We start from the raw sequence: 12,693 nt of genomic DNA, 5'->3' as shown, positions 1-12,693 counted from the left end.
ATAAAGGGCATCAAGGAAGAGCTAGGACGGTTCTCTGTCAACTCAGGATCTTATAAAGTGACACACCAGTGTCAGACTAGAGGCTCTGGCAAGGGTGTAGCTGCTCCAAACCTTGGGGTGAAGCTGGATATGGGAATGGATCCAATGACAGTCTAAGGTGTCCCTGGTTAAGACTGATATTATTTTAGACTTGTTTCCTGAAAGTGCCTTCTGGAATTATATGATCCATCTAGGTAGTCCAGCCTTTAGGGGTTTCCCAGTACAAATCTATGGTGAGTGGGAGATTTTTCTCCTATGGGCCTTTACGCTGTGGCTGATATTTCCAGGGGAAAGCAGTTTTGGAGCTGTGGTCAGAGAGCCCACCACAGAATGGGAAGGCTCTGCTCAAGGTGGGGAGTGTGGCCCTTATAGAGGCAGGGGCATGTAGGTCCAGGTGTTGTGGGAAATACCTGAGAAGTTCTTAGGAGCCTCGCATAGCTACTGCTTACTACTACAGACTTCTGATGCTGAGTGAGTCCTTCCAGGAAATTCACAAACAAGATTAAAAGGGCATTCCTGTTAATCCTTACTCTAAGGAAAACACTTTCTTTAAACTTTAAATAGTTTAGAAAACACTGTACTAGTATCTAAACAAACATATGGGTATGCTATCTTGGATTTAAAATTTGGACACAGAGAAGACTGTGAGCCGAGTCTCTCTTCAGCAGATACTTGCATAGGTCAGTCAGGTGATGGGTTGGCAAAACTCAAATCAACCGATGCAAAATTAGAGTGTCCAGGAAAAGCTGGCCATGTGACGTCAGTGTCCAGAGAAGGACACTGGTCGTGTGCTTGGTAAATGGAGACTTCATGTCTGAGGAAAGGTGGACATGGCTGTGCAGGGCTGAGAGCCCCGGAGTCCATTGGACCGTTGCAGTGTCTAGAAACACCGTCTTCTCCAGGGCACACCTCCTAGCTGCTAGCAGAAGGGCAGCTCCACCGTCCCTTCTTCTAGAGGACTGTGTGCAAGGGATATTTTTTTATCCCAGGGACCTCAAGAATGGAGTAAGGGCTGTTCTCACCATCGGCCTGAGGCTAGCTGCCTTCAGGCCTTTGCTGCACAGCAGGCAAACCCTATTGGTGTCAATAGCATAGAATATTTCATGTTGAGGATACTTCCTTCTCAAGCTGCAGTGTTCTGAATTCCCCAACACTGTGCTACAAAACTAAACTTCTGACATCATCCAGTTGTAGCTTGTGAATTCTTATCCCAGCTTCCCAAGGTTAGACAAGACGATAACCAGGACTTCAGAAATCTGCTATCAATCACATACTGTGTCTCATGCCTCCTCTGTCAATGTCCCTCCTCATCTGGCTTTTCCTGTCCTGGGCATTCCGCCATCTGCAGGGCAGCCTCCTTCCCCAGCCCCAAAGCATTTGCCATGCAACATAGAAGCATCAGTACCTGCCTCTACCCACTGTAGGAACTGGCTCATCTGGGTGTACCGGATGGCTTTTTCTTTACTTTGGAAGTTCCTATCCTGGCTGAAGTGGAAGACATAAGGGAAATTTCTTAACTTCCACCATCTCAGCTGTGAAATCCTTGCAGGAAAATCTTGCAGACATGCTAATAATTTTACCACACACCTTAAATGTAGAGCCATCTATCTATCTATCTATCTATCTATCTATCTATCTATCTATCTATCTATCTATCTATCTATCTCTCTGTCTGTCCATCCATCCATCTGTCCATCCGTCCATCCATCCATTCTCTATCATCTATCTACTGATGGAGTGTTGATATCGTAATAGGAATGGGATAATTGCATGCAAGTCTGAGTGTGTAGCATCACCTGATCCTGGGATTTCTTTTTCTTCTTCTTCTTGCCCCAGCACCCAGAACTCTCTGCGTCCTTGCCATTGGCCTCCCCGCAGAGCAGCCCGTCCAGCTCGTCTGTGCCCATGTGCTGTCCCTGAGACGTTTCTGCTGCTAGCCGGTAGGAGAGGTTCCTCAAGATGCACACACAGTTTTCAACGGTCTGCAGCATCCCCAAAAGAAAGAGGGAAATGGAAGAATGAGTGTAAGCGAATCAGCAGTCAGCTCTACCCTGGAAAGGAAGTCTAGTCTCCACAGACACATTGGTCCTCAGAATCATTTAGCTCCACTCACAGCTGCAGCAGGAAGAGTTCAGACAAGCCTGGAAGGTCCTATGATCATTTTTCACTTGATAGACAACAATCATCAATATCAGATACTTCAACAAATGTCAGTCATGGGTCATTAAAAGACACTTGTGAGAACTGGATACATTTGCAACTACAAGATCACAAGCCATTAACAGGCCACTCCTGCCTGGAGTTTAAGGTGCCCAAGTCATTACAATCACAGGTAATGGACTTAGTTTGGCTCTGGTTGGGGATGTTATTGCACACCATTTACCAAGAGATATACAGTTTCGATAACGCAGAAACCACACAAGGGAGGCTCTGGGTATGGGACATAGAACATTTTGTTTTGGCTTTGGTGGGAGTCCTAGATCTGTTCAATGACTGTGTGGCTTTGGCCATAGTGACTAAACTTTCTGGGCTTCTGTTTCTTTGTTGGCAAAACAGTAATGATAAAAGCAGCAGCTTCAGAGGTCTGTGGAGAGAACAGGATACGGTTATAGACAGAGCATCACCTGTCACTGTCACCAGTGCATTGTGGAGGTGATACAAAACAGGTTCCAGACCCTAAGGGAAAGGCTCAGTAAACTGGTTGGCCAATCTGAAGCTTGTTTTATAATGACATTCTCCCAGATGCAGCATTTCTATGTGTTGATGACCACTCCCAGCTGATACTGAGTGACAAGAATGTTGTGACAGAGGCTGTATGATCCCCAGAACCCAGAGCATTTTCCTTTGACCTTCTGCAGAAAGTGCTTCCTTAAAAGAAAGCTTACTTTACATATGTGTGTGTCTGTATATTTGTGTCTCTGTGTGTGTCTGTATATTTTTGTCTATGAACATCTATATATTTGTGTCTGTACATTTGTGTTTGTGTGTGTCTGTGTGTGTCTATGTGTATTTGTGTCTGTGTGTGTCTGTATTTGTGTCTGTGTGTATCTATGTGTATATTTGTGTCTGTGGGTGTCTAAGTGTGTATTTGTGACTGTGTGTGTCTATGTGTGTATTTGTGTCTGTGTGTATCTATGTGTATATTTGTGTCTGTGGGTGTCTAAGTGTGTATTTGTGACTGTGTGTGTCTATATGTGTATTTGTGTCTGTGTGTGTATTTGTGTCTGTGTGTGTCTATGTGTGTATTTGTGTCTGTGTGTGTATTTGTGTCTGTGGGTATGTGTGTATTTGTGTCTGTCTATGTGTGTATTTGTGTCTGTGTGTGTCTATGTTTGTATTTGTGTCTGTGTGTGTCTGTATATTTGTGTCTGTGTGTGTATCTGTATCTGTAGGTGTCTGTGTGTGTGTATTTGTGCCTGTGTGTGTCTATGTCTGTATTTGTGTCTGTGTGTGTCTGTGTGTGTATTTGTGTCTGTGTGTGTCTGTGTGTGTATTTGTGTCTGTGGGTGTCTATGTGTGTATTTGTGTCTGTGTGTATTTATGTCTGTGTGTGTATTTGTGTCTGTTTGTGTGTCTACGTGTGTATTTGTGTCTGTGTGTGTGTCTATGTGTGTATTTATGTTTGTATGTGTCTGTGTGTGTATTTGTGTCTGTGTGTGTCTATGTGTGCATTTGTGCCTGTGTGTGTCTATGTCTGTATTTGTGTCTGTGTGTGTCTGTATATTTGTGTCTGTGTGTGTGTCTGTGTGTGTATTTGTGTTGTGTGGGGCACAGCACACATGTGGATGTCAGAAGACAACATTCTGGAGAAGTTTATGGGATCTGTAGATCAAAGTCCTGCTGCCAGCCTTGTGCAGCAAGTATATTTACTAGCTAAGTTATATTGCAGGGCCCCAAAATTGACCTTTTAAATGTTGTTCCGGACTTAAGAAATGGGGCTGTGGAGATAGAGAAATAAAATTCTCATTTTAAGAAAGGGAAAAGAAAAGGGGGAAGAAAAAAGGCCCACATTTTAGTTTGAAAACCCTTGCATCTCAGCCATATTTCAGAAAGTCACTACGTAGGCCGCTGAAGGCAGTAAAGATAATAGTTTCATGTTGCAGAGGGGAGAGTGTGGCTGAGCCAAACTATAGGTAGCACACTGATGAAAGCTCTGGTCTGGGGTCAGTGCTAGAACAGGCAGCGGCCAAAGGACTCAGATCCTTGCCTGCTTCCGTCACAGGGTGGAAGCTGGTAAAGGGCAACCCATGCTCTTTACCTGATTAGGGGTGTCAGTGTGACCGTCAGTGAGAAAAAGCAGTCTCTGGACACACTCTGGGGCCAATGCCATCCTTGGCTATTTTTTGTCAGCTTGCCAAGGTTTCAGGGCTGCTAATCCCACAGGCTTTGAGCCAACTTGATTTCCAGTTTCAAGCATTCTTTCCGCATCAGGAAAGGAAGCTGGCATGAAAGCAGGTAAGCACAAGACGACACATGAAAGACAGACACACGCCTCTCCTCTAAAGGAAGATGTTATGGCACAAGTCAGAACAATTTTCAAATCATCTCCAACTGACTTCTCCTCCCTCAAGGACTTGGGAGAATACGCTTCATTCTCAACTGGTTGTTTATCTCCCCTGGGGCTTCGCTGTTCCTCTATAGGGACAAGGAGACTAAATCTGCAGTTTTCAAGAAGTGCTTTACATAATTACTCTGCATCTAGGGAGGTGATATGGAGAGAAGATGGAGAGAGACAAAGAGGGAGCTGGGGAGGGTGGGAAGGAGAGGGCTCAGAGAGAAAACCCTTGCCTCTTCTAAGGCTTCTCAGAGTTGGATAGTCTGGCTGGCGTTAGGCAGGTTCCCATCTGAAGAGCGTTCCTCTAAAAAGAATGTGGAAAAGAAGAGAACAAAGACCAGAGACACCAGCAGAAGGCATGTGGCGTCTGGTGGCTATGCATGTGACATCCATTACTGTCAACAGCGCTTTTTTAGTGCTCTTTTTGGTCACCGGGGTCATTTTGACTCCTTATTTTCTATTAAAACGGGCTAATTTGGAAGTCATCTGTGGAGTGCTCTGCCATATGTTACCCACTCAATAAACTGTCCCAATTACAGGAGCAGAGCCACAAGCTTGCATGGAATCCAGGCGCTTGGTCATTAACTCCTCTGGCCTTAAAGAGAATGTACGCTCATGTTTCCCTCTCCAACTTGTCATGGTGAAAGCTCAGAAGCGGCCAAACCGAGGGCTGAGTGGGAAATTACAGTGCAATAATAATACGTTAAAAGTCAATAGTACCAGCCAGCCAGCAGAGCTCTGTGGAATAATTCATCACACTGGATGGGGTCCTTCAATACACAGGGCATGTGGTTATGACAGTCCTTCCTGTCATAAGTTGAGGGCACTTGGGCACAGTGTTCTAGAGAGTAGGGGATGGAGAGGGCACTGGAGCCTGTTCTGATACCTAGCTCTGCACATTCCCAACTCATCAGGGACACACCAGAGCTTCTCAGTCTAGGCTGGAGAAACTACCCCTCCCTTTCAACTTTCTGTTTTGGGAAATACAACATAGATATGAACACAGATCATCTAGCTATCTCAGGAGTATTAGGAGTCTGACCAGTCAAATAGACAATAATGCTTATGCCACAGAGTGTTTGGGTACCTAAGCCATATGTCTTCAGAGATGGGAGCAAGGCAGCTTGGCAAGTTGCTTTTATTTTTATTCACCTGCAAGGTCCAGATAGTGGGAAAGCTGTTTTGTGTCCATCAGACTAACAGGCTTAGCATCTCCATGCCTCAGCCTTTTACTCCTGTGGATATTAATATGCTCAGCCTTGCTGTGACAGTGAGATATTTACACGAGCTCTTTCATAACTCATGGGCCTATTATACTAACAGGCCCCTGTAGGTACTCAAGATTTCTTGACTGGTCACAATTTTAGGGATTTAATTTTCTTGTCAATGGTATTAATAGGTCTCCTATGATCATTAAAGGGCCTTTTCAGGAGAGGGATGCTTAAGCCTTTGTTGTATCACATCCCACGTTTGAAATTAGTAGTATTTGGTCTATGACTGGCCACAGGCCTAGTGAGCATCATGGATGGGAGAAAATGTAGTGCTCACAACTAGACTAAGCCAGAGTTCACAGGACCATATTCTCAAATGATACACCAGTACAATTTTTTAAATTTCTTGGTAACTGTTAGGTACAGTCAAGATTGAGAAGGGCTAGGCTAATTCAACCATAAAGGTGATCAATGGGTAAGCCTATTGTATTGTTATTTAAATTTTATTTTTATTTTACACACATGAAATTTTTTGCTTGTTTGTTAGCATATGTACCATGTATGTGCCTGGAGCTTATAGATACCAGAAGGGGCATTGGATCCCTTGGAACTGGAGTGATAGACAGCTATGAGCTGCAATGTGAGATCTGTAAACTGAACTGAGGTCCTCTGCAAGAGCAGTGAGTGTTTTTAACTGCTGAACCACTTCGCCAGCCCCTAAATTACTGTTTCTTTATTGTTCTATTTGTGTGTGTGTGTGTGTGTGTGTGTGTGTGTGTGTGAGAGAGAGAGAGAGAGAGAGAGAGAGAGAGAGAGAGAGAGAGAGACAGAGAGAGAGAGACACAGAGAGAGAGAGAGACAGAGAGAGAGAGAGACACAGAGAGAGGGAGGGAGGCTGGGTTTTACATAGCCCAGGCTCATACTGAATTCAATATGGCTGAGAATGGCCTTGGACTTCTGATCTTACAACCTTCACTTCTCAAGTGCTGGAATTCTAGGCGTGTGCCACCAGATCCAGTGTATGTGGTGCTGGGGCTTGAACATAGGGCATCCTGCAAGGACTGTAAGCAAGCACCATGAACACTGTGTCCCACTCATTTGTCTGATTTTACAGCTACATTACCTTATGCATGCTTCATAGGTAGTCTATTATGAAGCTCTATCTATTCAGTCAAAATTTTAATCCCTAATACCACCAGATCATGATTCACTTATAAAGGGATAAATACTTGTGGCTAAGGTTGGGTATTTAGATTTGAAGCCTGGTGACAGAGTCCCAGCGGGGGTAATAAGGTTCCAGTAGGTGTCTAATTTAATAAAGAAAAAACAAAATATCTCAAATATTGGGAAAGACAAGCAAAACCCAATTCTCTTTGAGTCTATGAGCTAACACAGTGCAGTCACTTTGAGCCATAGCATGCTGGAAGCTTTGATTAAACATTTTGAGAATTTAGGGAAGATTTTGTAAGATTTTAAAACATCCTTTAATATAACTAGTCATTAAAATATAAGAATGTATAATTATTCAAATCTCAAATGGTTTCAATATCTTTGTCTTTAACATATATATGTATATGTATATGTTTAACGTGTAATTTGGAGACTCAGGTTCAGTGTAATAGTTTACACTCATCTTGGACACCAATGGTTTGAGTTACTCACACCAATCTGAATTTTCACTTACTGCTAGTGAGAAATTCAGGTGCTACTCTCAGCTACAATGAGCATAGCTTTAGACAGTGTTGGAGTTTGTCAGGATAGAGCTCAGAACGCAAGCATGAAATACCGTGGTTGCTTTCCATGGCTTCTAGCCATTGTCTAATCCCTGGGGTACCTTTAACTTCTAAGAAGCTGAAGCTATGCAAACACCACCAACCTTGCTATCGATCTCACTGCTCCCCAGTGCAGACTGAATCACGTACAGCAAGGCGTCTGTGAGCCCATCACACTCCCGCATCCTTCGGCGGGCCTCCTCTCCAGCTGAACTTACATTCCTGAAAAGCAAATGAACAGGTCAGGGATCTTCAATGTGGTCTCCAAGAGAACACCCTTTCATAAGGAAGCTCATTTCCTTTCTGCAATCTTCAACGAGAGTGCAGCTTTAATGAGAAAACGTGACTGCCACAAACACATCTCGGAGCTAAGCCGTGAGCATCTATTGCAAACAGAGAATGCAGAATTCCCAACACGGTATGTCAGCGTTCCAGAACTCTTAACAAATTAGAGACTTCTACAAATTCCAGAGATTTACCTCATTTGCAATTGAAGAGACGATCAGAAGCTTTTAAAACATTCTTCTGTAAGCTGTCTCAAGTATATTCATAGAAAGAGCTTCTAACTTACTAAAAATTTTAGAGACATATTTTTTTTCTGCCCTAAACATATACCTCCCATGGCCATGGTGGAAGTATATTTGTAGTAACTCATTTTAGGGATATGATGTTTCTGTGTGATTGGGATGTCTCTGACATAGCCCATAGGAAGGAGATGCACCACACTCTTCCCATGTTGCATATCCTGAGCTAAAGGCAACAGAGGGAGCATGTTGTAATACTTCACATGATTAGAGCACAGATGGACATTCCTCTAGCTCTACAAGAGGCACATGATGTCCTAGTAGGTGGAGAATCTCTGCCATGTTGTTAGAAAATCCTTGAAGTAGTTTAGTTATTCTGTCGCTTAAGAATGTTCTTCTCACTATGTTTAAGATGAAGCTCTGGTGCAGAATTTTTTCTTATTAGATGTTTTCTTTATTTACATGTCATATGATATCTCTTTTCCTGGTTTCCCTTCCAAAAAAAAAAGAAAAATAAACTAAAATAAACCCTGTTCCCTTCCCACTCCCCCTGCTCACCAACCCAACCCCCTCCCTCTTCCTGGCCCTTGCATTCCCCTACATTGGGGCATAGAGCCTTCACAGGGCCAAGGGCCTCTCCTCCCATTGATGACCGACTTGGCCATCCTCTTCTACATATGCAACTGGAGCCATGAGTCCCACCATGTGTACTCTTTGGTTGGTTTAGTCCCTGGGAGCTCTGTGTGTACTAGTTAGTTCATATTGTTGTTCATCCTAAAGGGCTGCAAACCCTTCAGTTCCTTGGATCCTTTCTCTAACTCCTTCATTGGGGACCCTGTGCTCAGTTCAATGGATGGCTGTGAGCCTCTACTTCTGTATTAGTCGGGTACTGTCAGCACCTCTCAGGAGATAGCTATATCAGGCTCCTGTCAGCCAGTACTTGCTGGCATCCACAATAGTGTCTGGATTTGATGCTTGAATATGGGAAGGTTTCCCAGGTGGAACAGTCTCTGGATTGTCCTTCCTTCAGTCTCTGCACCATAGTTTGTCTCTGCAACTCCTTCCATGGGTATTTTATTCCCCTTTTTAACAAGGAACAAAGTATCTACAATTTGGTCTTCCTTCTTCTTAAGTTTGTTGTGGTTTGTGGATTGTACTTTGGGTATTCTGATCTTCTGGGCTAATATTCACTTATCAGAGAATGCATACCATGTGTATTCTTTTGTGATTGAATTACCTCACTCAGGATGATATTCTCCAGATCCATCCATTTCCCTAAGAATTTCATAAATTCATTGTTTTTAATAGCTAAGTAGTACTCCGTTGTGTAAATGTACCACATTTTCTATATCCATTCCTCTGTTGAGGGACATTTGAGTTGTTTCCAGTTTCTAGCTATATAAAGAAGGATTCTATGAACATAGTGGAGCATGTGTCCTTATTACATGTTAGAGCATCTTCTGGGTATATGCCCAGGAGTGGGATATCTGGTTCCTCTGGTAGTACTATGTTCAATTTCTGAAGGAACCACCAAACTGATTTCCAGAGTAGTTGTACCAGCTTGCAATCCCACCAGTCATGAAAGAGTATTCTTCATTCTCCACAACCTCACCAGCATCTCAACAATAGAAGAACCTCTGGTGGAATCACCATCCCTGACCTTAAGCTGTACTACAGAGCAATTGTGATAAAAACTGCATGGTATCGGTACAGTGACAGGCAGGTGGATCAATGGAATAGTATTGAAGACCTAGAAATGAACCCACACACCTATGGTCACTTGATTTGACAAAGGAGCTAAAACCATCCAGTGGAAAAAAGACAGGATTTTAACAAATGGTGCTGGCTCAACTGGCGGTTAGCATGTAGAAGAATGAAAATTGATCTATTCCTATCTCCTTGTACAAAGCTCAAGTCCAAGTGGATCAAAGACCTCCACAACCAGATACATTGAAACTAATAGAAAAGAAAGTGGGGAAAGCCTTGAGCACATGGGCACAGGGGAAAATATCATGAATAGAACACCAATAGCTTAAACTCTAAGATCAAGAATTGACAAATGGGACCTCATAAAATTGCAAAGCTTCTGTAAGGCAAAGGCCACTGTCAATAAGACAAAACGGCAACCAACAAATTGGGAAAAGATCTTTACCAATCCTATATCTGATAGAGGGCTAATATCCAATATATACAAAGAACTCAAGAAGTTAGACTCCAGAGAACCAAATAATCTTATTGAAAAATGGGGTACAGAGCTAAACAAACAATTCTCAACTGAGGAATTCCAAATGGCTGAGAAGCACCTAAAGAAACGTTCAACATCCTTAGTCATTGAGGAAATACAAATCAAAACAACTCTATGATTCCACCTCACACCAGTCAAAATGGCTAGGATCAAAAACTCAGGTGACAGCAGATGCTGACGAGGTTGTGGAGAAAGAGATTTCTTGCAATGACTATGGACAACACAGAAAGAATGCTGGAAGATGTGTGAATTCATGGAAGGTAAGACAATATTGGAAGAATTGGAGAGCACAAGGAAGATGAGGGTAGGAGACTGAGATAATGAAATGGTGCCCAACTTTGGGAGTAGTAATATTGACCTGAAAGGCAGCTAGAATGCAGTGATGAATTCCAGTGATGAGAGATGGGTAAAATGCACCTCCTGGATAACATGAGCACGAGATCTGCATTCAAACTCCATGGATGGATTTACCTCAGGAGTAGTGCTCTCGGCCCATTGCTGGGATCCGAATGGCAAACCACAAGAATCTGTGTATTTGGACAGATTAGAGGACTCTATTGTACCACCTTGGCTTCCATGGTGCTTTCTCATTCCACTGCTGATTTGTTTTGCTGGGCCTGAACTCTTCTGAAGATAAATCTGCAAACATCCTCACTGCCCAGAGAGGGTCTCCAAGGTGTGAAGCAGTGAAGAGGATGCAATATAACAAAGGTCAATGGAAAAAGGAAAACTGAGGGCTTTGGGGCTGATGGGGTATCTGGGTGACTGGTTTTGAAGGGATTTTATGTTAATTAAAGTAAAACCAGTCTAATGCTGTTAAAAAACCTACTGATCCTACTATTTACTTTGGTTTCTAAATGTTTTATAGGGAGGGTTAAAATAGTACTTCAATATAATACTATGAAAGGTTATTCAAATAGGATATTTTTACTGATCTTAAAATATAAATAGATTTTAGTTGCTTAGAAAAGGCAACTAGGTAAATATTAAAAACATTTTAATAGGATTTCTTATAAATTTCAACCTTTGTCTCTGAGAAGATTTCTCGTGGAGAAGGAGAAGGAAGAGGAGGAGGAAGAGGAGGAAAAAGAGGAGGAGGAAGAAGAGAAGGAGGAGGAGGAGGAAGAGAAGGAGGAGGAGGAGGAAGAAAAGGAGGAGGAGGAGGTAGCCTCTGCTAAGAAAAATGTGTGTGTTGCATGGTAATGTTATTCAAACTACAAAGGGCATTATAAAAGAATGTTCTAGATCATTCCACCTAGAAAGCGTTTCCACCAGGTTGTGCTTTGAAGAAACATTCTTTCTGACATTCAGGAAGCTTGTCAAAAATTTCAGATAGTTTTTCATGGCAAGAAGAGTGTTGGGTAGCAATATATGTGTGACTTTTGCTTGGTGGTAGTGGTGGGGTTTTCAAATAATTATAAATCCAGACTCTGGATCTAATGGGCCATGTATAGTCTAGTGTCTGTACCCTCTCTACAGATAAACTCAGTCAATTCTCAGTGTAAGCTCATGACGGGAGCAAACTGCCTTCTTTGAGAAGACTTTATGATGATCAGGCTAGTTTCACTGGTACTCAACAAATGTATAGGACCAGCCAATGAGAAGTAAGAGGAATGAACCACATGAACATTAGATGTAACTACAATAGTAGTTACATTTTTCTGTACTGTAGTTTTTATTTGATTGCAGATAAACCTTCTCAAAAATTTATATATATACACACACACAGGCTCCTATTTTGAAAAATGCAAGGCACTAAGAGATAAGAAAGAGTAGTAAGGCTTGGTTGCACCACATGTGTTTACTAGTACTCAAGACTTAGAAGTAGGCTAACTCTGTGAATTCAAGGCTAGCCAGTGCCCAAAACAGAGTCCGTATGACCATTGCACTTAAATAATTTTCTGCCTATCATGGTGGAAGCAATAGCTAAATCTGTTTAGAAATTGTGCAACAAAATTATATATACACAATATCTAGCCCCTAGAAATAACATATATAATCCTGATTGAATTGTGAGGCATGTATTAGGGTTGTCCCTGCATACAGGTTCAGAGAGGAGATTGTGTGAAACTGTGAAGGTAAAACCTAGATTGCCTTGGTTTCTCCAAGATCTTGGAGATGCCAGAGCCATGCTGAGGAAAGCTGCTAACAGGGAGTGCAATTAGGCCAAAGGAGAGAAGGGTGATGTGGTCAACAAACCTGAAAGGAGTTGGAGATCTGGAAAGTGCTTTGATATGAGACATGGAGATACAGTTTGGAATTTGCCCAGTTGATTTTCTTTTTCTTTTCTTTTCTTTTTTTTTATTTTAGATATTTTCTTTATTTACATGCGAATTTCTCCATTCCC

General features: G+C 42.4%; 1 protein-coding gene across 6 annotated transcripts in view; it reads right to left on the bottom strand.

Annotated features, from left to right (window-relative positions):
• Ctnnd2 (catenin delta 2) overlaps positions 1–12,693 on the bottom strand; it is an 851,684-nt gene that overhangs the window by 128,865 nt on the left and 710,126 nt on the right. For all 6 annotated transcript variants that reach the window (XM_031360311.1, XM_031360312.1, XM_031360309.1 and 3 more), the window contains 2 exons: positions 7,682–7,799; positions 1,836–2,021 (listed from right to left, as the gene is read on the bottom strand). In XM_031360311.1, coding sequence (XP_031216171.1) covers positions 1,836–2,021; positions 7,682–7,799 — 304 coding nt within the window. The remainder of the gene's footprint in view (positions 1–1,835; positions 2,022–7,681; positions 7,800–12,693) is intronic.

The sequence above is a fragment of the Mastomys coucha genome, unplaced genomic scaffold, assembly GCF_008632895.1.
Source record: "Mastomys coucha isolate ucsf_1 unplaced genomic scaffold, UCSF_Mcou_1 pScaffold8, whole genome shotgun sequence".
Lineage (NCBI taxonomy): Eukaryota > Metazoa > Chordata > Mammalia > Rodentia > Muridae > Mastomys > Mastomys coucha.
The sequence above is the reverse complement of the archived record's forward strand: the minus strand, read 5'-3'. Positions and strand labels throughout refer to the sequence as shown.